The following is a 23,374-nucleotide window of genomic DNA, read 5'->3' on the forward strand; positions in this document are numbered from 1 at the left end:
CACTTCACTGTTTGCTGGGTGCACCAGCAATAATGCTGGGTGCACGTAGCAACTCCCTAAAGAAGAGGTAGTTTTGAAACTTTGAGGGATTGTAGGGCCCGTTAAGAAAATCTACTGAGGCCAATAACAACTCCCAATAATGAAAGATGCGCATGAAAGTCTTGAAGAAGGTGAAGCAGAGTGGGGGAGAATCTAAGATGGTCCAAATTGAATTCTTTCAATTAACCCACGTCACTCGAATAAAATTCAATCTTTACATTTGACTCTTAGAACTACTTTTTCTCTTACATGATGTGTATGTAAACGAATATTTCCAATTGGCTGCCGCCTACGCAGTTGACAAAAACTGGGGGAAAATAAATAAGCTTCTTTTTCATGGAAGAGCCATTTAACTTTGGTTGAGAAAAAGAAAAGAAAGAGCCACGACAGCTGCTAACTTTAATTTGTGGTTAAGAAATTAGCAGCCAACACTTCGTTAAGTTTATTACATAAATTATTGATCCATGATCATTGGTGGCCCTTCGTCTCAAATAAAGGTGAAAACTCTCTGGTTGGTGGTTCATGTAAATTGGAGAATAAGTTAACAAATAAGTATAAAGTATTTTCCGGAAAAAGAAAAACCAAATTGGTGGTCCTAAACAAAAAAAAATTACATAGAAATCAAATACTGTACTATGATCTCACTCAGACAATAATTTAGCTCTGGAGACTCGGGTGGTTCTAACGTAATATCCGTCCAGCCCTGCTAGCTAGTTTCAATTTCTTTTGTTCTATTTCTGTCTATAGAAAAGATATCACCCACTTGCTACTTTATATTTTACTGCAAATTAAATACTCTCGTGAATAACTAACTACTATTTAATTCCTTGCGCCATTACCAATGTTTTTATCCTGCAAAACATACATAGTAGTAGTATTTGATATTTGCTAGGATTTCAGGTGTGCAGCTGAAACCTCCGTGTCCCACGAAAACCTTACAAAATTGAATTGTGGTATTACAGTATCCAACAGCACCATGCTGGATTCTGCCACTCCCCATGACAAAATCACCACAGCAGCTTCTGGCTTCGTACTTGAGGATGTTCCTCATCTATCTGCTTACATCCCTCACCTCCAAGTAAGGCCCTTACTCCCCCTCTATTGTTCAGCAATCAAATGAACTCATGTTCTGGTTTAAGTGGATGTTTTATATTACCAGTTTACTTTTTATGTAAGTTCTATGCATTGACAGTGTAAACACTTATATTATCAATCAATCAAAGATCATGCTAGGTATGATTTTTAAGGTAGTCATTATAATAAATTTTATGTGGTCGATCAATAAGATCACTTTGTAAAAATCAACAAATTTATTGTTATATTATTTCTTTGATTTTCAACATGTGATAATTCCTTTTTTAATCATGCAGACATATCCTGACCCGTTGCAAGACAATCCTTCCTATTCTGTTGTTGCGTAAGTCAATCTGTTGGTTTACTCTATGCAGTATAGTCCCTGTTGGAATTGTTCTAGTAATTCAATTGGGAATTAAGTTGGTTAATTTTTGCTTGCACAGGCAATATTACGTGAATGTGGATGATACAATTGCACAACAGGTTAGTAATGTTTCACCTTTTTGTAGATACATAGGTTTCTATTTCTATTTATACCATTCTTGCAGTTTTCAGAATTATTTATACGAATTGGTTTCCTTTCCTTTGTGCAGATAGTTGTACACAAAAATAGTCCAAGAGGGACCCATTTTCGTCGTGCTGGGCCTGCTCAGAAGGTTTTACATTTTTTGTGTCAAAACTAAGACCTTGATTTCACCAATGTAATTTATGGGAAAACAACAGTGATTTGAATGTCTGGCAGGTATATTTTGATTCAGAGGAAGTACACGCTTGTATTGTCACGTGCGGTGGACTTTGTCCTGGTCTAAATACAGTGATAAGAGAAATAGTATGCGGCTTATATCATATGTATGGGGTGCACAAAGTTTTGGGAATACAGGTATCATTTATGTACCAATTAACATCACTTATTATGTATGTGTCTGTAATGTATTTATAACCGTGACATATTAGTAGCTTTATTTGCAATGGGTATTGGATAGTTTATGGTGAGGGTGTATCATTAAAGTGTAAATGGTTAAATGTAGGGAGGATATCCAGGTTTTTATTCTCGAAATACAGTTCCTTTGACACCAAAGGTTGTGAATGATATCCACAAACGTGGTGGAAGCATCCTTGGGACATCATATGGAGGCCATGACACCTCAAAGATTGTTGATAGCATTCAGGACCGGGGAATTAATCAGGTTTATATACTTGGAGGATATGGAACTCAGTATGAAGCAGCTATGATTTTTGAGGTAATTAATAAATAGACTAGGTTTGAGTGCTGATATTCAGTTTGCTATAACTTTGTATTTGTTTTAATGATCTACTGACAAACTAACTTGATGATAACATATGCTCTAAAAGTTTGGTAGATATAATAATTTTCACTATTTAAATTTGTACTCACAAGATTAAGTTATTTATGCAGGAAGTTAGAAGGCGTGGCTTGAAAGTTGCAGTGGTCGGAATTCCAAAAACTATTGACAATGATATCCCAGTAATGATGCTTTAGTTGTAAAATTGTATATGTGGAAATTGCTATACTTTTATGCCATCGTACTCGAAAGGAAAAAAAGAATTTGAGTTTAAAGTGTCACCTATTTAATGTCATTCTGTATTTGATTTAGGTTATTGACAAATCAATTGGTTTCGACACTGCTGTTGAAGAGGCACAACGAGCAATCAATTCTGCTCATGTGGAAGCAGAAAGCGCGGAGAATGGAATTGGTGTTGTAAAATTAATGGGGCGTTACAGTGGTAAGCTTCATTCATTCCTCTGATAATTTACAACTTTAGAGTTCCATACTTTTTCTTTCATGACATCTTCCTCCTTAGAGTTTCCCATAGGAGACCTGTCATATTGAATTGTTCATTATTTATCATTAATCATGACAGTTGTTGCTGAGCAAAACAAGAAGAAATCTTGCTATCTTGAATTAGTTGTTACAGTGACCAAATATTGACATTTCATGCAGGATTTATCGCCATGTATGCAACTCTTGCCAGCCGTGATGTTGATTGTTGCTTGATTCCAGAATCACCCTTTTACCTGGAGGGTCCAGGAGGACTGTTGGAGTTCATTGAGAAAAGACTCAAAGAGCAAGGTCACATGGTTATAGTCATAGCTGAAGGTGCAGGTCAGGAGCTTCTTTCTGGCAACCCCTCCATTGTTAATAAGCCAGATGCTTCTGCAGACAAATTATTTCCAGATGTTGGCCTGTGGTTGTCCCAGAAAATTAAGGTAAAAACTATGCAAGTTTAGCTTATTTAGCGTGTTATTTTTCTTGTATAACCTTAAACTTATTTAAGTGGACAGTTTTGAAGTTGTGATTAAATGTTGAATTCATTGAAAAATTTCAAGGTTGCAGCATAGATAAATGAAGTTATTTCAATTGTAGAAATGTTGCAGGCATAAAGAATCACGATCATAAATGATCTCATTTGCTTAGGCAACATTTGGAATTGTGAATTCTATCGAAATTCATAGAACAATGCCTTTATTTAATTTACTAGATTTTCATGCTGCAGAATTTTCTATTTTTGTTTTTACATTTAAATATTTATTTGCTGTAGGATCACTTTGAAAAACGTCAAAAAATGGCTATAAATCTGAAGTACATAGGTGAGCTCTCTTTTTTAAACTGTATATTTTTATTAAAGAACAAAAAATTGATACCGATAAAAAAAATTGTCTCGCAGATCCTACTTACATGATCCGTGCTATCCCAAGTAATGCATCTGATAATGTATACTGCACCCTCCTTGCCCAAAGTGCTGTTCATGGTGCAATGGCAGGATACACAGGCTTCACCGTGGGCCCAGTTAATGGCAGAAATTGTTACATTCCATTCCATGTAAGTTCTTGCACTCTGGACATATCTATTTGCTATGCAACAATAGTATGTTTCAATTCACGTGTCACAAAAAAATTACTTGGCAGTTTGGTTGTTAGTCCTATCCGAAATTCCCCCTTTATCTTGATTGGACCTGTAAATATTGAACATTTTTTCTGTATTCTTTAATTTTTCATTTTTGTAAAGATGCTATTCTTGCACTATATTACTAGTTCACCCTAAAGAGGAATACTGTTTTTGAACGTGCAGCTGATAAACGAGGGAGAGAAGAGGGTTGTGATAACTGATCGGATGTGGGCAAGGTTGCTATCTTCAACCCATCAGCCTTGCTTCTTGAACCCAAAAGAAATCACAGGAGAAAGAGAGGAAAGAACGGAAAACCAAACCACAGATGGGCAGAACCATTCAGAAATAGCAGACTAAACAGGGCATATACAGAGCACAAATATAACACCAAGTTAAAATGCCTTTAAAATGTGGTGATCAAGTTAAATGATCAAATTTAATTAACGTAAGATCAACTGATTGATCATTGACGTTGGACAAAACCAAATCTAGTACATCTTTTGCAGTATTTAAGCCACAATGAGTAACATCTATATTTACAAACTTTTGAATTACATCTTAAATATCAAAAGTGAGATCTGCTTAATATCACTAGCATCTCTTAATTATTTCTACTGAATACAGCGTTAATAACCTCTTTCAGATCCTTGCAACCTACAACTTTCATCTTTCCTAGACCTTCGGTTTCTAAAAGTTTTTCAGCCTGCTTTGGTACTACACACATTCTGTAACCCAACTTCACCAATGTGTTAACCCTTTTTTCAATTCTAGGAACCTGTATCATAAAATAAACAAACCATCAGGTTAAGGCTACAAAACAATCCATTTAACTTTGACTTAATGAATACAAAAGCAAGAGGTTTTTCTTAAAAAACAACAAAAAGGTGTTTTTTGAATTATCATATTTTTATCAAATGCAAAGTATTAAAGCTTAAGATCCCATGAAACAAATAGATATGATGTCTTAGAATTTACTCTAGGTTGCATGGTTTCAATCAAACCCATTGATCTAATCAACCGAAAGGAGCCAATTCCCATCTAACAAAGGGAGATTGTGGAAAACTCAGAATACAGAATTGCAAGAGCAATGCTCCCAGCCGAAGAAAATTCTTTGGCCCAAGGCTTGAAGACTGAAAGAAACCACATAACCCCTGGCATTGCAAATTCCCCTTTCTAGACAGATCCAATTACATCTGTTTTCCCTCTCCTTTCCTTTTTTTAAATAAGCCAAAATAATTTATAAATAACGATGAAACCTAGACCTAAGCACAAGAAGTGTTGTTTTCTCTCTTCTTACTAGATTTCATTCCTTAGATGCTTCATACAAGTTATTTCCTCCTAATTTAGCTTTCTGCCAGCGAGAGTACACTTGTGGTGCCTTTTTGGGTCAACATTAGCAATTAATAGCAAATTAAATCCATAGCCTTTCACAACCCCGAATACATAGTGTGAAGATGATGCAGTAAAATACTTGAACTAGCCATACCATGTTATAGCTTATCAGAACTATAAACCAACCAGTTAATTTAAGTCTACACTCCACAACAAAGATCAACAATACAATCATTTGCACCATTTTCGTAACTAAGAAATTTGAAAATGCCAATGAAGTCAGAACACATGAAATCTCACAGGCAATTGATCTGAAAATTTCACAAACAAAAGGCTTTCATAGATTTTTTTCTTTTTTAAAGAAAAGAGGAAGGATCAAGGAGAGATGAAGGTTGACATCCCAACTATGTTGGCACCCCAACCCCTAACCTCCCAAAAAGATCCTCCTCCAAATATATTCATTAGAAGCGAAAATGCAAAACAAAAGGCTTTCATAGATTGATGCAGAGCAAATTTGAAATCTTTAAACCCTTCAATATAATAATAAGCAAATCGCTATGCTATTGAAAACTTTTAATTGATTGCCAAACATCTTAGTAATGAGTAGCAAGTAGCAACATTTAACATTAAAAAGAATATGCTTACCATGCGAAGCTCTCCACCAAGGCCAATTTCACCAATGAATGCAGTCCCCTCTGGAATTGGGAACTCCAAGAAACTGGAAACAAGAAAAAAGACGAGATAATGAATAAATGCTACCAAAAAATAATAAATCTAGAATATTGTATTGGAATAAAAGAAAGCATTCATGTTACCAGTCCCAGTTAACTTGTTGAACATTGGTATTATTAAGAATCATTTCTCCAAACAAGAAGCATAAAATGGTTAATAACTTAATCCCCATATTACATTGGGCATTTTCAGACCAACAAGAATGAACATCATTTCATATAAATCAGAACATGAACCTGCTGCAAATTGCAGCTGCTATTGCAAGATCTCCAGCAGTCTCTGTCACTGTCATTCCACTAACAACATTCAAAAACACGGCCTGTTTACAACGGCAAGATGAGGAAATACATATTAGAGATGTACTCATTATAATTTTCATTTGCATTATAATTTCATTTAACATTCATATGTGACAGTTTTAGTTTCTATTGGGCTTTCTGTTATGACTCAGTTATCTACTCATTCAGCAACGAGTTATACGGGATACAGCTATGTTATATAAACTCCAATATTGCTGTACATATAATGGAACTCTGTCAGAATCTCAAATCTCTCTTTTTGTTTGACTCTCTGATCTCTCATTTTGTTTCTCTAATATGGTATCATGAGCTTGTAGTCAACCCAAGCCACGTCTTCTAGACAAGATTCAGTTTTCCATCAGGAAAATCGTGCATCCAACCTTTTTCTCACATCATGATCACCCAGAAGCAATTTTTGAAGACCTCCTTGAGGAATACAAAGCTCTTGCAGCTATTATTAAGTGTAGATCTGAACCTTGTGATATTCTTGAGGTTGAATAAGAATGAAAAGAGCAAGAAAGCTGACCACTCACAGAACCCCCTCAATAAACATCTCTCAGGCACCAACCCTGCAGGAATTACCTGTGCAAACAAAGTCTCTGGATTCGACACTCGGACTTCTGAGTACTTTACTACTTGTTGGCAAGTTTTTACTACTTGTGACAAATTTGGTACACTTGCCAACAAGTTAACAGCACTGTTCTGTTTATTCTCACTTTTTTATTTTCATTATTTATTTTTATTTAGTCGGTTATGCGTAAACATCAATATTTATGTGATGTGTATATGATGAAACAGAACACACAAAACCTGCTCAGAAGCATTTCATAGAGATAGAAGAACAAGTCAAAAGGATATACCATCGTTATTTATAAATCAGCTTACATTATCTTGAAGATGGAGGCCTGTTTGCTTTATAAGTACCTACAGTTCAATAAATAGTGCAACAATCAATGCACAATTTAACAAATTTTATTGTGGCAGATTTTATTTGAAATAAGAGAATCCATATCCCCATCAAGGATTCCTTTCATTCATTCATTTTCTCATTAAGATAAATAAGAAATAAATCACTATATGGGGTGACTATGAAAGCAAGGATAATGTTAAAGAATCATTAAGAATGGCTTACACATTTAATAATATTAGCTTTGTTGGCATTGATCCCATTAGATAGTGAACTCGAAACTGGGCAATGTGTAAGGCAAAGTGCCTGTAAAATAAAATTAAAAATCAATAAAAATAATTTTCTTAAAAGGATATTGGAATATAAATAATAAAGATGAGCACAATACAGAATGATGAAAATTCAGGTGTATTCTTAGATCTATATCATAGATACATGAACACAATGATGTGATCAGAGCTTTTGAGGATTCAACACAATAACTTCCAATAGAAAGTCTCCAGATGATAAGTAAAGATCGTTAGGTTTCATCACCATTCAAAATCTAGAATCTGCTGTTTATCAGCTAATAATGAAGCCAAGCTCATTTTATGCATCACTACTTGCAATTGCTTTAAATATCCACAATTAATGACAAGGGCAATGGTGATGTTTCTCAAGACATAGGTTATACAAGAAAATCCACAATGGACTTAGAGCTTTTGATACAATGATACAAAAAAATTACCTGAATTTCAATTAAAAAAGTTCTTGAACCATCCATTATTACAGCAATAGCAAGCCCAGCTAAAACATTTGAATCGGAGTGTTGTTGAGTGAGAAACATTTCACTGGCATTTGAAACAACCTGGAGTCCTGACTGCGACATCTCAAGAACTGCAAGCTGATCACGTAAATCAAAGACAATGCAGATCAAACATCAATTTTCTCAGATAATCCTAATTATAGAAGGTAAAAGTACAGAACATCAAATACCATTATGAAATATACACGAATAAGGAGCTTCAATATTTAGTTAGAAGGAGCGATAATAAAAAGAAAACATGTTAAATCCTTTAGAGAATATATAGTTTCAGTCCTTCACCCAGCAGTGCATATGTCATACATCCTCATGCCTCAGTACTAAAATGATTTAAACTTGTTGCCAGATATATCAGATTAGGCGCATATATATATATATATATATATACACACACACACACACATAGACACACATTCTCAAAAATTAAAGCATCACAAAAAGATACTAACAGTAACAGAGATAGACCAGAAGAAAAGAGCAAGAAATCAATGCTCGTATACTTTTTATATATAAGAGTACCACAAACACAGTTCTTCTAAAGTATTAATAGAAACAAGATAGCAACAACCAAGGAAGACATAGTGGATCTTAAATGTAATAGGCAATAGTCACAGCATACCTCATCAGTGGATCCAAACCGATTTTTCACAGCTCGAAGCATTCGATATGGAGAGTACTTCTCGCCCTGAGCATTATTTTGAAGTATGAACAATTAGTATGGAGAAAATTGAAATGAAATCTGGTGATTCCAACAACCCAAAAACAAGTACTACGCAGAAAAACAAATGTTACAGATAAAATTACACGTTTAGTTGATATGTAATATTGTAAAAACAATTAGCAATTATTCAGGCAAAAAGGAATAGGAAGAAATGTGTGCTGTGACCATAACAGATTTCAGAAAGGAATAAAAAAACTATTGTCAATGTTAATATTATTCTCTTTTTACTCATGATTAAACATTAACTCTTTAAATAAAAGAAATCTAACAAATAAACTCTTTATATAAACATTGACTAGAGATATGAACAATGTAATCCTTACAAGGCTTGGGAAGCCCTCACCTTACAAGCCACTTTTTTAGGGTCAAGTTATGCCCCAAGCCCAAATTCTAAGATGCAGTGAACAATATATTATCAAGTTTCCTTCATAATTCCCAAGTTAAATGCATTGGATTTGGCTCCTCTCAAGTGAGGGGGTGGCACTTTAGAGGATAAAGTGGAGTCACAAATCACGACTGTTAATTTTCTAATCGACAGTGGCGATTGAAATTAAATACAAGTACATGCATAAAAAACTCTGAAGTTGTTAAAATTTCAATCATTGATTTTCTAATCCATGGTTGTGACAGCACTTCATCTTCTAAAGTGTGTCCCTTCGCATTAGATGAGTCAAATCCAAATACATTAACATTGCTCCCTGAAAATAAGGTACAATTTGAAATGAATGTTCACAACAGCATGATATCAAGAGATCATTCTCCCACCCTTTTAAAAAATTTATTTTGATTTAGCAGAATGCAAATCTAGAAATAAATACTCCTCGGCAAAATGTCCATATTGTGCCATGCCATGATACAATGCTTTACAGACAAGATACTATATTTACTAAAATTCTAAAAAAAAAGGGTAAAAGAAGCCCAAAGAAGATTAAATGCCAAGTAGTTGAAACTTGAAACTAGACAATGGGCACACATCAGCTTTTACCAAGTAACAGCTATCCAAAGAAAGAAGGGTGTAACAAGGTACCAACTTCCATATATAAAACAACATCAACAATATGCTCCAAGACACGAGGTCCTGCTATGTCTCCAGACTTAGTCACATGTCCAATCTGAAATATGAAACAAAAAAAACACTAATGCCAACAATTCGAAGGCCACAATAAGAAACCTGCCCACAGATAAATTACAAATGAAATCCACACAAGCAACAGTAATCATGTGATCTGCCTTTTCAGGGCAATCATATGATAGTGCTTTAATAGATCAATCTGCCATTTAAATATAATTCACAAAATAGATAGAGGTGTGCTCACCAAAAAAACTGAGATGTTAGTTGTTTTTGCAAATCGCATCAAAGCTGCAGTACATTCCTTCACCTGTCACAGACCAATAAAAAGTCATGTATGATGTACCACAGAATCAGTACATGACTACGGCAACTTTTGATAAAGGAGCACACAAAAGAAAGAAGGCATGACAGAAAAAGTACACCATGCATCTTAATGACCAAAAAGTCCTCTATTTGACAATGAATAAATACTATGAAGATGAAGTTAGTATGGAAAAGGGAAGAAGTTAATTAAATACCAAAAAGAAATTCCAAACAACATCACATGACATATCATTTTAATAGAATATAATTGGATGTGCATAGTGCAACATTAAATAATTCTAAGAATCAGAGAAATTGAGAGAAAAACTGATAATCTGAAATTCCATATTAAAGTTCTGATTCTCTAAAACTGAGAACAGTATTTATAGGGTACAACGAATGTGATGCAGTTACTATCTGCCTACAACAGAAAATACAACTGGCAGTAACTAAACCAGCACAGCTGGCAAACAGCTGACAGCTAATACAACTACAATATACTGTACACAGAAGAGAAATAAACCATAAACATATATGTACTCTGTAAAACTTAGTTAAAACATCCAAGAAAAATGTAAAGTCTCTTGAGGGTAACATAGATTCAAAACCTGCATAATCCCTCCAGCACTTCCTATTATAGTTTTCAGGTAAACAGTTTGTATTGAATCAACCACCAGAGCACGAGGGGATAGACCATGAGTCTTCGTCAATATGTCCTAACACCATGGAGAACAAGTAAAACATAGTTATCAGTCTCAGATAGCAAAGTGTAGCAGTCAAACCCAAAAAGGCTTTAGTGGTATAGCACATGATGGGATGATTTCTATGCTGAATTATTTATACATAGATTAAATAATTATATTTGTATTCATATTATATACATATTATATACATATAAATGCTCAATTTTTTTTAAAAAAAGTGAAAATTCACAGCATATTCATAATTAACAATCAAAGGTCATAGCTTTTAAGCAAAACATACAAGTAAATAACAAGTCAAAACAAAATCCAAAAAGACATTATTATTTCAAATACAAGACATCCTAAACATTCAATAATGAGTGTGGGTGTTGCTCAGAGAAAAGAACAGAAGAGGTTGAGGGTTCAAAGTTCAAAACAGAGGTGATTCAGACTTCAGAGCAGAAGAGAAAATAATGGAGGGTGGGTGTCACCAGAAATACTGCATGACGTTGCATGCTGGTCGGAGTCAAACAATGTGGGCGCCGCACAATAAGTAAAAAGCGTGGGAAACTACATCCAATTAGGGGTTTTGAATATTCTAAAAAAGAGGGGGGATAACAGCTTTGCCCCTACCCACCCCACCCCCAACCCCCAAAAAAATCACAAAAAACTTCACTATTTTGAGGGAAAAAAGATGAGTTTTTGATCGCTCTGTCACTGCAGCTACAGCAACCACTATTAAAAAATGCACTGTTATTATCACTTTGGAGCAGCCTATGGCCTCTCTGCATAGATATAGTGCACTATTGATAACTATGAAGTAAAATAAAAGAGGACTATTATTGAGATTTGATCACACATTGTTCCAATATAGCCAATTAAGAATAACGTTAAGCGATGTTGCTTGATAGTGTTGAGACAATAGCTTCACGATCAAAACTAACATATAAAAAATGATAGAAGCAAAACTAATCAGCATAATTCAAGACAATGTACCTCTATATCAGTACTTGAATATAAATAAATATTGGACTTAATCCCAAGGCGATCTGCTCTAATACCAATTTGCTGAAGGCTCTGCCACATAACAGAGAACAAATGGACAATAAATCAAAAAAGTGTCAGAGACCCTAAAGAACACTTGTAAATCAAAAGCAAGAATATGAGGACATTATTTTTAGTTTACGAAATTCTCCTTAGGCCCTTATGCATTAGTCAAGTTCAGAACAGTATTTAGATTTCTAACTTATTCTGTTATAAGGGAGTTATCAGATCAATGTGAAGATGATCAGACAGTATAAAAGAAAGCATCTCCTTTTGGTTATGGAAATAGAGACTACACATGGCACATTTCCATAAATGATAGACCAAAAGAAAATGCTTATTTTTTGAGGGACTAACAATGAGCATTACCCTATTTGCAGGGACTAAAAACATATTTAATCCTTAAAACTATTAAGAGGCTCACTAAAAGCAAACCTCTTCACCAGAGACATATACAACTGGAGGTCCTTCATAGTCACTGCATTCATTTGCTATCATTGCTGCAATCTTCCAATTCAACATCACAAACAAATCAGGCATTAATGACAGTTGACCAGACCATCATAGAAAGTTGGCCATCAAACTTTTATATCCAGTTTTACCATCCAAAATTAATCTGTACCTGCAACAGCAGTGTACTTTTCCCAATACCAGGATCACCACCAACTAAAGTTAAAGAACCTTCAAAACCACAATTGAAGATAAAGTTAGCCATGGATAACCAAATTTAATTTTTGCTGAAGCATCAAGAAAACTTGAATTAAGAAAGATATCATTATCAGACAATCAACTAGAAGCATTTTTATGAAAATTCAATATTCAAGATCATAAGGGAGGGAAACAGAAATAAGGTTTCAATAGTGATTCATTCACCAAGATCAATCACCAAAAGCAGTAACTCTTTTGAACTAATCTGACCCACAAAACAAACAAGCATAGTTAAGGGGAAAAAAATCTCAATGCATGACCCTTCAACAATATTAGTTGTAATTAATTCACACAATCATAGCAGGTGAACTAAAATTGAGAAGTAATTGATATGGTTTTAGCAGCTAATGCATAACTAAATTTTATGATTTGAAGCACACGCATAATGTCAAACAATGCATTGATATCTTTGACCAGGCAAACATGAGAAGCAAAATACAAATCAGTAGTTTCAATAGTTGCAGTCTCACAGGCATATCAATGTCAATAATGAAACTGGACTGAACCTGGTACAAGACCTCCACCAAGCACTGTAGAAACTTCATTTCCAAAAGAACCAGACCTGACATAAAAGCAAACTGCACAGTATAAAATTTGGGAAAAGCATCACAGCACATCTTTTGTAGAAGCCTAGAAGAGAAAGTGCTCTCTCACACACACCAAGGCATGGTATAAAAAAGTCCTCCTAATTAACTCCTTTACGAGGATGACAAATTTTGTTACAAACATAAGATTGAAAAATACAGACAAATCCTCGCATTATTTTTTGACCCTTGCTCCTAACTACTCCCCCAAAATTTAAATCAACCACACCACTCTCTGTTACTTACTCCAGAGAAAAGCCTTACCAGCAATTACAATTTACCACATGATCCAAAACATACAAAACCCAAATGACAAATTTTGACTTTGAAAAAAGTAAAAAGAAAGGAACTTACAAAGGTATTCTCCATTGCTGGTAATTGAATCCACGGTTCACCTCTTCCAATTTGACGGGGCGCAAGTCTTCGGGTCGTTGCGGGAGCCACAAGCCCACTGCATCCTCGGAAACTTCTAACCCACCTCTGGACTTGCTGTCAGTCAATTTGCTCTCATGAAACTCGTTCATTGTGCCAACCATTTCGCATTCGGGGCATTGCCCCCACCATTTTCCTGTTGAGTGGCCGCAACTGCAGCACACCCACTGAGTTTTCACCTTCCCCTTTCCCTTTATCTTCGTCACTACTGCTACACTCTTTGCTGCTCTCCCGCTGCTAGGGTTTTCGTCTCCGTCGCTGTGGTCGTTTAGCTCGCGCTGCGCAATTGGGCGGTCGTAGACGTTTCCGTACATGCTCCAACTGGTGGTGGTGGTGGTGGTGGTGGTTTCCTTTGCTGGTTCGCGGGCCTCGGAGGAATTTGTGGCCGTGGAGGAGTGGCGGGAAAGGAGAGGTGGGAAAATACATTTGGGGTTGCGGAGGTGGAGCTTGTGGGCGATGAAGATCGTTCTAAGGAGCCTCGTCGTCATGGCGTTGGACAGTGAGAAAAGAATCTTGCTTTTGCATAAACCCTCCTCGTTTGTTTATGGGGTTTATGCGAAGCGGGAAGAGGACTTTTATTCGCTCCAAAAAATGTAAGAGGTGTGATTGTCTGAATGGGGTAGGGTAGAAGCGTATAACACCCGCGCCCAAAAAAAGCCTACAACTAAGTGTGGACTTTTTTTTTATTAATCATGTTATTATCGATTTTGTCTATGCATGGACATTTCATATAGTGTGAACACTTTTTGCACTTTTTGATTTTATTTTTTTATATCATTATTTATTATACATTTTTTTCTTTTTTTAGGGTCTATTAGTTCATGTGTACAAAAATTGGATTAAGTCAATTTTTTTACATCATCAAAATATTTCAGCTTATGTTGGGTAAAATTTTGTATCTTTTCTCTTTCAAACTTAAGGATAAAAATATGTCAAATAGCTTATTAGAGCATTTTCTTTTTGAGTGTTGTTTGGTTTATGTACATCGTTTTTATCCAAAATTTAGAATAGGTAGGATAAAAAATTGGTCAAATATCGTATTAATAGTACATGAATTGAAACGCACCGTTTCACTTAAAAAGGGGAAAGAAAAAAAAAAAAGAATTATCCCTCCATAAGTTTATGACTACCCGAGATCCCTCTTCCATTTCCCAAATTTCCTTTTCTTTTTCAATAACCCACCCCATCTCTCAAACCCTATCTCTTCTTTCCAAATTTTTATCTCTCAATCTTTCACTCATCTTCTTCCATTGCTTCAAAAATTATCAAGTTTATTGTATCATTGTGTCATTCCCAAATATAAGAAGGTGATTGGAGAAAAAGAGAACACTACTCATTTCCTTAAATTTTTCTATTTGATCTCTTTAAGGTAAAAATTTATAACCCATTGTGTTAGATGAGTATTTTATAACATTGTTTAGTTATGGGTTGTGTGAAGAGGGTTAGAAACTAAGTGTTAGGGATTATTGTGGTTTCCTCAAAACACTAGGTTTGCTAAAAGTGGGAATTTTGTCTATTCTCTTGTTCTCTTATTTTAAATGCTTAAATCCTGTGAAAGATAGGGTGGTTGATCCTCCCAACAACATTGGAAGACATTGATTGCGTTCTTTTAAGTGAGTAGCTAATCTACTTAACAACATTTTTTAAGTTCTTTTAGGAGAAGTAAGTAAACTTCAAAATATATATATTCTCTTGTGATCTTTGAAATTTTAGGAGTACTTGAGAATAAAAGAAAAATATTTATTTTTTATTGTTTGAAATTTATTTTGAGATTTTGATAAGATATATAAGAATTAGTGTTGAATTATTTGTTCATTTTATTTATTGTAACTTCATGATTGATTGTCGTTTGTTACAACGAAAAGATAATGTAGCTTATAAGTCAATTTCTCATAATATATTTATATTTGTCGTTTGTTACAACGAAGAGATAATACAGTCTATGAGTCAATTTCTCATAATATATTTATATCTTTCGTTTGCTATAACGAAGAGATAATGTAGCCTATGAGTCAATTACTCATAGTATATTCATATTTTCCGTTTGTTGCATGCAACGAAGAGATAATGCAACCTTCGAGCTAAATGTCATAGTTATGTAATTATGGTTCACCACAACGAAGAGATAATGTAGCCTACGTGCACATAGTGGAATGAAAGTTCAATTATAAAGTTATTATTATTGGATAACAATTTTATGAGTAGTTTTGAAAAAAAAAATTAGTATACAATGATTTCTAAAAGCAAGTTGCATTTTATTTATTTAAGGTTATTTAAATTTCTTTGGATGTAAAGACTCGTGTTATGTTGTGCTCCCCTTTTTATTCGTTTTGTATTTTATGCTCTGACTAAGTCTTTGTGACTTATCCCCTTATTTTATTTTCTCAAATACACAAATAGTGGAGTAACTGACTTCTTGGGATTTGTTAACTTACATAGGATTTTAGTAGGCCTCCATTACGTCTGATGGATGTTAAATCATTGAAATGCGATATATATATATATATATGTGTGTGTGTGTGTGTGTGTGTGTGTCTATATATATTATATGTTCTGTTACATGTTATTTAGTGAAGGGTAGACGAGTCAGACTAAGAAAATCATAGTATGTGCGCTGATCATGATCCAAGAATGAGTCATGACATGAATGGTAATTGGAGTCAATAGTTTTCCTAAGGTTTCCATAGTGGCATAATGAGAAAAAAGATCAAATTAATCTTTGTGAATAACTCGATATATTATCTCTTTTAACTCTTTGAGCGAAATGTGACAAAATAAAAAAAGAATTCATGGATTAACTTCATCATCTCATCCTATAGGAATCAGGAGATCATCCCAAGGATATCTTCAATAGACCATTTTTTACTCTTTTAATTTAAACATTCAATTTTTTCAACCCAATGTCTTTTTTTATTCTTTAAATATCTTAAATGCATCTCATCATTATATATTATTTATTTATTTTTATCTCATAAATACATTTTAGTTTTATTTTTTTTACTTTCCAAGTGATAATCTAACCTAGTATTTACTATCTTCAGATATATCATTTTATTTTTATTTTACTTTCGTAGATGAAATTGTTGTTTTCCATCTACGTAAATAAAAACACAACTGGTTGGAATTAAAAAGAAAAATAAATAGCAACGACGACCTCTATTACTAAAATTAAAGTGCTGTGACAAAAACATGCCTTTATTTGTGTTATCTTGCCGTTTCTCATTCTAATTGATAATGGTTTCGCTGTTAACTCCGTGGAACCAGAATCGAATCGAATCTTATCTTAATTTTTATTCCTTTCTTAGCTTCTTTCTCTTCATAATTCCAACTTATTTAATTTCAATTCTGTTTCTCTCTCTGACATGACCCTCCTCCCACGTTGCCATCACCATTACTACACACGACAAGAATCAGTGGCCAACGTTTGTTGGTATAGACTATAAAGACATAATTTTTCAAAGAATTCGTTTATGCCCAATTGTTATTTTGGCCATGAGAGGGACAACCTGACACGCAACCCAAGCTACTTGCCAAAAGACAACGTCAATCCTATTTAAGTAAAGCTCCAAATTCAGATTTTTCTGTACTCCACACCTGAGTTGTTGCCTTCTCATGTTAATTTGTGTTGGGTTGTGAGTATTTATCTTCCTTTACAGCTTATTTTTAATGTCTTGCTTATTCATGTTCCCTTTGAGACATTTAGTTTTGACTTTTGATAGTTATGCATTAGTTTTGCTTATTTATTTATTTTGACTTTAGCTTATGTGTAGAATCAATCAAACTAACCAGCTAGGTACAAGTAGGTCTCGCATGATTTGATTTTCATGTGATTCGTATGAATGAATGGTTTCTGGTAAAATTGTAAGACTTTCTTAATAAATATGTGGACTTTGACTCTCTTTGCTTATTTATGACTTTGTTGTGTTTCTAGGCATAAAACATAAATGAATCTTGTGCTTTTTCCGTGGGTTTGAGATGGATGAGGATGATGATGAAGGAAAACTATGTGATCTTTCTCTCTCTTCAAGGATCAAAGGGAAATTAGATTAATTGTGATGATGATGATCAGAGAGGAAAAGGGTGTGAAGCCTGTTCTACTAAAATTTGGTTTGGCTTTGGCTCTTTCATTTGCTGGATTTATCTACTCACGCCTCAGAACCAGAAGAATCAAGCCCTCCAAGTCACGCAAGGGGTGTTCTTTCGGTTTGTTTTTGCCTCTTAGCAATATTTTATCTCTCCTTTTGCCCCTTTGTTTCCTTGATGGTGAACCTAATGTCTTTTTCATTTTTGGGGGAGGTATAGGGGCAGCATTAAGTACTTGCAACGCCATTTCAGAGGGAAATTTTCTATGTTCTGTAAGTTTCTTTTGTGGCACAAGTATTTTTCTGATTTTTTTAAATCTGTCATTTTAATTAGTATTTAATGTTGATTCATTATTATCAACGTAAAACTTGACTATCTAGGAAGTGTAATTATTTTAGTAATGGAAAAAAAAAGGTGCTAAGAGAGCCTTGTCCCTCTCAAATGGGTCCACCAAGCTTTATTCTATAAGTTGGAATTTATGTAACTTCTAGACATCAAGGGTTTCGGACAAAAAGAAAAGCAAACATCTAGGAAGTGTAATTCTTTTAGTGAATTAGTAGTGTGTTAGATAGTAGGTACCCATAGCCATTAGTTAGTTAGGTTAATGGACTAAACTAGTTTGAATAAGGCTTGTTGTCTATAAATAAGAGGGAGAGGTTGAGAGAGACATCTCTGTCAATTTGAGAAAGGATTCTACAAAAGAGAAATAAGAAATTTGTAATAGGAAAATAAGAAAAATAAACTAAAGTAAGGAGTTCAGAAAATATTTGCTCGGCCAATTGAGTTCAAACATTTAAACCTTCTCTGTTATAGTCGTTGTGTCTAAGATACTTTTGAGTAAACAGATAATTGTATAGCTTTTCTCCTTTTTTTAGAAAAATAAAAACTAAGATAGGGTTATTAAATTCCTTTTAATGCAGGAAGAAACATGCATCAACAAGGTGATAAGTGATAAATCTCCCATTTCTCTCTCTCCTGACAGTACACAAAATGGAGATGAAGATGAGTTCCTCCTACCTGAATTTAATGATCTTGTTAAGGACGTAGACTTTGAAGCCACTGTTGTCAGAAATTCTTTTAAAGAAGATATGGGAGCAGCATGGTTAAAAGTAGGATCTTCTATAGCATATTCTGGTCCCGAGAAGGATGACTATGAGCAAGAGGTACGTCAACTCAGGAACATGATTAGAATGCTTCAAGACAGGGAACAAAGTCTTGAGGTTCAACTGCTTGAGTTCTGTGGTCTTAGAGAGCAAGAAACAGCAGTGATGGAGCTCCAAAATAGATTGAAAGCAAGTACCATGGAGGTAAAGATCTTCAATCTAAAGGTTAAGACCTTACAGTCTGAGAATTGGAGATTAAAGGAACAGGTTGCTGATCATGAAAAAGTGCTGACTGAGCTTGAGAATGCAAAAGCGCAAGTCGAATTGCTCAATAAGAAAATTAGGCATGAAACTGAACAGAATAGGGAGAAGATCATAACTCTTAAACAGAAAGTTTCAAGGTTGCAAGACCAAGAATGCAAAGATGCTGCTTATGATCAAGATATTCAAATAAAGATGCAAAAGCTAAAGTATCTTGAGTCTGAAGCAGAAGAGTTGAGGAAATCTAATTTAAGATTGCAGATAGAAAATTCTGACTTAGCTCGAAGATTGGATTCTACCCAGATCCTTGCAAATGCATTTCTGGAAGACCCAGAGGTAGGAAGATTATAGTCACGTACTCTTTTCCTTTAGTTTAGTCACTGCTTGTTAACAGTAAATTTTTATCTTATGCTTTTGGGGTGCAGGCAGGTGCTGTGAAGCAAGAAAGTGAGTGTCTTAAACAAGAAAATGTGCGCTTGATGAAGGAAATTGAGCAATTTCAGTCTGATCGATGTTCAGATCTTGAAGAATTGGTATATCTGCGGTGGATAAATGCTTGCTTGCGATATGAACTAAGAAATTATCAAGCCCCACCTGGTAAAACAGTTGCAAAGGACTTAAGCAGAAGCTTAAGCCCTATGTCTGAGAAGAAAGCCAAGCAGCTTATACTTGAATATGCAAATGCTAATGGACCAGGGAACATTGTGGACTTTGATATAGACCAATGGTCCTCCTCACAGGCTTCTTCTATCACTGACTTTGGAGAGTGTGATGATTTTTCTTCTGCTGATAATTCATCTGCTGCCAGAACTAACACAAACCCGACCAAACTTTTTGGCAAGCTCAGGCAACTGATACAAGGTAAAGGTAGTAGTCATCACCATAGTCATGCTTCATCACAAGAAAAATCTGGATATCAAGATAGCAATCCTCTTTGTTTGAGCACATCAACCAGAAGTGAGGGTCTTAGGAGTGAGTTTGCAACCCCCATTGCCACCTCTAGAACTTCCCTTGATTTCTCTAGTTTGACGAGTGTGAAGGAAGGTGATAGGAGAAATTCAGATAGTTGTGTCATGGGAAGCTCAAATAAATTCAGTACACGAAAAAAAGGTTCCTTTTCAGATTCCTTAGGCTTGGAGAAAAATAATTTGGAGAAATATGCAGAAGCTTTAAAAGATTCTAGCGTGAGTGCTACACATCAAAGACGTAGAAGATCAGCATCATGTAGTTAGTTTATTGTAACTTATTATCAATATGCAAAGATCTTATCCTTTTGAACTGTGAATATCATGCATTAGAAATATAGGTGGTACAGTAGACAACGTAAATTAGCCGTTAGGTTAGTTCAGACACCATCCATGTATTAAATAAGAATGCATTTTCAGTCATAGGCTTACTTCAAATAAGAATGCATTTTCAATCATTGTCATACTTCAATATTATCTTAGTTCATATTACCACTGTACAACATTTTTTATCTTGGAAAATGATAGTTGTCACAATTTTTTTTCCGCAATTGGTTTACGAAGTGGGACGTGGCATAATGTCAGGCCTTATATGGGCGACATGATTAACCAGCAAACACGTTTTAAGATTTGGTGAATTTGCAATGAGAGAACCATGAGCCACATCATTTTTTATGACTTTCGTAACTCTGTTTTGGTATAATATATCATTGCTCACAAATTGTTAATATTTGCCTAATGTGTGCTTAGTATTGAATAACATCACAACTAATTGTTAGGATCAATAGCCTATATGTTGACGTCAATTCGTAGCTAATCGATGATATCATTGTAATAAGAAAATATTAAAATCTCATTTTAGTGTTTATGTCTATTCTGTTCTTCTGATTTATAATGTTTTATATTCTCTTTTTTAGGTGATTCCGCAGGCATGTGCTTATGAATGTAAAATGGAAAGCATAGCAGCAGCAAGAATTTTATTTCAAATTTGGACTTCGCTGTTCCTTGATTTTCATAATGACCATGACTAAATTTTGGAATAAGGATTAAAAAAACCCAATTAACATAACCGGTGTACTCCGAAACGAGTTAAAATGAAATTTCCTAAGATTTTATTAAACACTACAATACAGCAGGCTTTTACGGACTGTAGAAATAACAAATTTGTGCATAATGCATAGTGGTACACAGTTAGAACGTTTATGGCCTCATGAGCCTTTAAGTGATAAGGGCTATGCCTTGTACAATCAATGCATCGGCTAAAACTTGGTTAGCAGCTTGTGAAGGATGGACACTGTCCCAAAACACATATTGGGTTGCATTAGAACAAGTTCCTAATGATTTTGGATTGCACAATAAAGATGTTGTCTCCACTATCCCAGTACCACAGCAACCTTTCCTTGCCTCCACAAAACATATTGATTGAATATATCACAAGACAGTTTAGAAGAATCAATAGCACCCTTTTACACAAACAGATGAAAGCCATGCCATTGTATTCTAGCCAAAGTATTGCTTACCAAATTTTGAAGGGGACTGAACAAGGTCATAGAGTGGTTTGAAAGTATCAAAGACTACAATCTTAAGACCAGGAAGTTGCTTTTGGAGATTTGCTGCGGCTGATTTGATTTTCTTGTTAAATCCTTGGGTATCATTGTTGATCCTCGAGGCACAACCTTTCTCATGGAAACCAAATAGAGTTCTTGCAGCAGGTAGGCAACCCAGAGGTGGGAATGAAGTCACTCCAATTTTCCTAGCACCCGATCTGGTGAAGTTATATATAGATTACTTCGTGATGCTTATGATCTGTGACTTATTATTCCAATTAACAGACAATAGTTTGTAGAGTAACAATAACAGCATACCTTAACAAAGCTTGAAAATGCACCCACAAGGTATGCAGAATAATGATCAGGAGTGAAGACTTTGTTGATCAAAGGATTGACGTAATAGTTTTGCACAAAGTCACTGCTGCCAGCACTCAATATGTAGAGTGCATTCTTAATAATCAATGCTGCTTGTTTTACTGCCAACTACCTTGGCCAGCTTGCCTTGGTATTCCTTGTAATATTTTAACTGTTGGGACAATGGAATCGCATGCTGCAAAAGAAAAACAAAGTTAAAAAACCATTAATTTTCGCAGATATGTGTGAATTTGTGAGGGGGCGCGCGGATGTACTGTTCATTCCTAACTTACATTCAAAATAGCAGCCTTTTCATCATTACCAGAGGCAGCTGAAGCAAAGTTTCCTCCAATAAGAAGATTCTTCCCTGATGCCTGAGGGCTAAGATATGCAGGTGCAAAACTCTTAAAACCCAGTGTTTCAGCTACAAAAGGAAACATCATTTCAACAAGAATGAAAATTATATATATATGAATATATGTGCACTATTTCTCTCCAAGCTAAATAAGTTCCAAGCTTGATGTTATTTCCTCACCAGTAATATCGGTAGCTAGTTTCCCATTGCAGAACCTCCCAGTGGGTTGATGGTTGCTAAAGTCCCTTCCATAAGGAGGGTAGTTAGCCTTGAAAAGGGTAGGCAGATAATCATTGTTCCCAATATCCACAGCTGAGTCACCAAATGTTATGATTGCTGGCACAAGGGTATTTTGTGCATTGCCCCATGCCAAGAAGACAAATGCTAAGAGCACAAGAAGTGCTTCTGTGCTATTGATAGTCATCTTTGTAGGGCCAATTAACAATAAGCTTGTTGAGGTTTTCTGCTCGTGTATGTATTATATTTATAATTAAGTCGAAGTGTCGAACTAATATGGTAACTGAAATGACCCTTTATCACTGATCTATTGATGAAGGAGGACTGAAGTTTGGCATGGCTATTAAATGAGAACACGTGGAGACCCTTTATCTGAGACCATTCGTTTTAACCTTGCGCGTGATTTTGCTTTCTAATCACACACTCTCGTCTCGTGTCTGTTAACGTTGTTTCTTTTATTTACTTCGGTGGTCGATGAGGAAAGTTGTTGAAAATTTGTGCTAAGGAGGCAGCATAATAATCTTGGTCACGACTCACGAGAGAGCTAGCTGCATGCATTGGAGTTATTTCCCATTGATGAGTAAGCGGTGCCTTTTCATTTTGAAAATAAAAAATCCGGATAATTTAAGTTGGACGTTTTTCATTTCGGATTTAATTTTGATCCACAACCAATATAAATGATTTTATATCACCGTCTAACCATGTTACATATTTCACACCTCTTCTTTCATACTTATAAAGAAGAAGAAAAATATTTTACACCTCTTTTGTACACTATAGATACGTTACATTGTACACTATACATACGTCACAGAGATTTCTCTT

At 34.9% G+C, this 23,374-nt stretch overlaps 3 protein-coding genes and 1 pseudogene across 7 annotated transcripts; 2 read left to right on the top strand and 2 right to left on the bottom strand.

The window, feature by feature from the left end:
* The first annotated feature begins 425 nt into the window (after positions 1 to 425).
* Positions 426 to 4,630, top strand: LOC114386467 (ATP-dependent 6-phosphofructokinase 3-like). 3 transcript variants are annotated; one of them, XM_028346478.1, is made up of 13 exons: positions 426 to 536; positions 940 to 1,117; positions 1,410 to 1,456; positions 1,557 to 1,596; positions 1,707 to 1,769; positions 1,856 to 1,993; positions 2,142 to 2,354; positions 2,531 to 2,599; positions 2,730 to 2,859; positions 3,078 to 3,343; positions 3,676 to 3,724; positions 3,802 to 3,956; positions 4,206 to 4,630. In XM_028346478.1, exons 2-13 carry the CDS (start codon positions 1,016 to 1,018, stop codon positions 4,377 to 4,379), a joined length of 1,446 nt encoding a protein of 481 aa, XP_028202279.1. In that variant the 5' UTR covers positions 426 to 536; positions 940 to 1,015; the 3' UTR covers positions 4,380 to 4,630. The 3 variants fall into 3 exon arrangements, with proteins under 3 accessions (XP_028202279.1, XP_028202278.1, XP_028202280.1); XM_028346477.1 differs by lacking the exon at positions 426 to 536 and adding an exon at positions 550 to 725; XM_028346479.1 differs by lacking the exon at positions 426 to 536 and adding an exon at positions 588 to 725 and having other exon boundaries at positions 1,002 to 1,117.
* On the bottom strand, positions 4,421 to 14,279 carry LOC114386464 (DNA repair protein RadA-like). 2 transcript variants are annotated; one of them, XM_028346474.1, is made up of 15 exons: positions 13,564 to 14,278; positions 13,132 to 13,187; positions 12,540 to 12,598; positions 12,353 to 12,424; positions 11,870 to 11,950; positions 10,799 to 10,906; positions 10,132 to 10,194; positions 9,847 to 9,927; positions 8,714 to 8,779; positions 8,020 to 8,175; positions 7,518 to 7,598; positions 7,271 to 7,309; positions 6,323 to 6,405; positions 6,000 to 6,072; positions 4,421 to 4,797 (listed from the first exon to the last, which is right to left on the bottom strand). In XM_028346474.1, exons 1-15 carry the CDS (start codon positions 14,127 to 14,129, stop codon positions 4,624 to 4,626), a joined length of 1,758 nt encoding a protein of 585 aa, XP_028202275.1. In that variant the 5' UTR covers positions 14,130 to 14,278; the 3' UTR covers positions 4,421 to 4,623. The 2 variants fall into 2 exon arrangements, with proteins under 2 accessions (XP_028202275.1, XP_028202276.1); XM_028346475.1 differs by lacking the exons at positions 4,421 to 4,797; positions 6,000 to 6,072 and having other exon boundaries at positions 7,246 to 7,309; positions 13,564 to 14,279.
* Positions 14,280 to 16,920: 2,641 nt separating this feature from the next.
* Positions 16,921 to 20,599, top strand: LOC114386462 (protein CHUP1, chloroplastic-like). 2 transcript variants are annotated; one of them, XM_028346472.1, is made up of 5 exons: positions 16,921 to 17,273; positions 17,573 to 17,844; positions 17,944 to 17,996; positions 18,645 to 19,424; positions 19,514 to 20,599. In XM_028346472.1, the coding sequence occupies exons 2-5, from the start codon at positions 17,697 to 17,699 to the stop codon at positions 20,318 to 20,320; spliced, it is 1,788 nt and encodes a 595-aa protein (XP_028202273.1). In that variant the 5' UTR covers positions 16,921 to 17,273; positions 17,573 to 17,696; the 3' UTR covers positions 20,321 to 20,599. The 2 variants fall into 2 exon arrangements, with proteins under 2 accessions (XP_028202273.1, XP_028202272.1); XM_028346471.1 differs by lacking the exon at positions 16,921 to 17,273 and adding an exon at positions 17,477 to 17,494.
* Positions 20,600 to 21,140: 541 nt separating this feature from the next.
* On the bottom strand, positions 21,141 to 22,757 carry LOC114386468 (annotated as a pseudogene).
* Positions 22,758 to 23,374: the final 617 nt, after the last annotated feature.

This window comes from Glycine soja, chromosome 15 (assembly GCF_004193775.1).
Source record: "Glycine soja cultivar W05 chromosome 15, ASM419377v2, whole genome shotgun sequence".
In the NCBI taxonomy this organism is placed as follows: Eukaryota; Viridiplantae; Streptophyta; class Magnoliopsida; order Fabales; family Fabaceae; genus Glycine; species Glycine soja.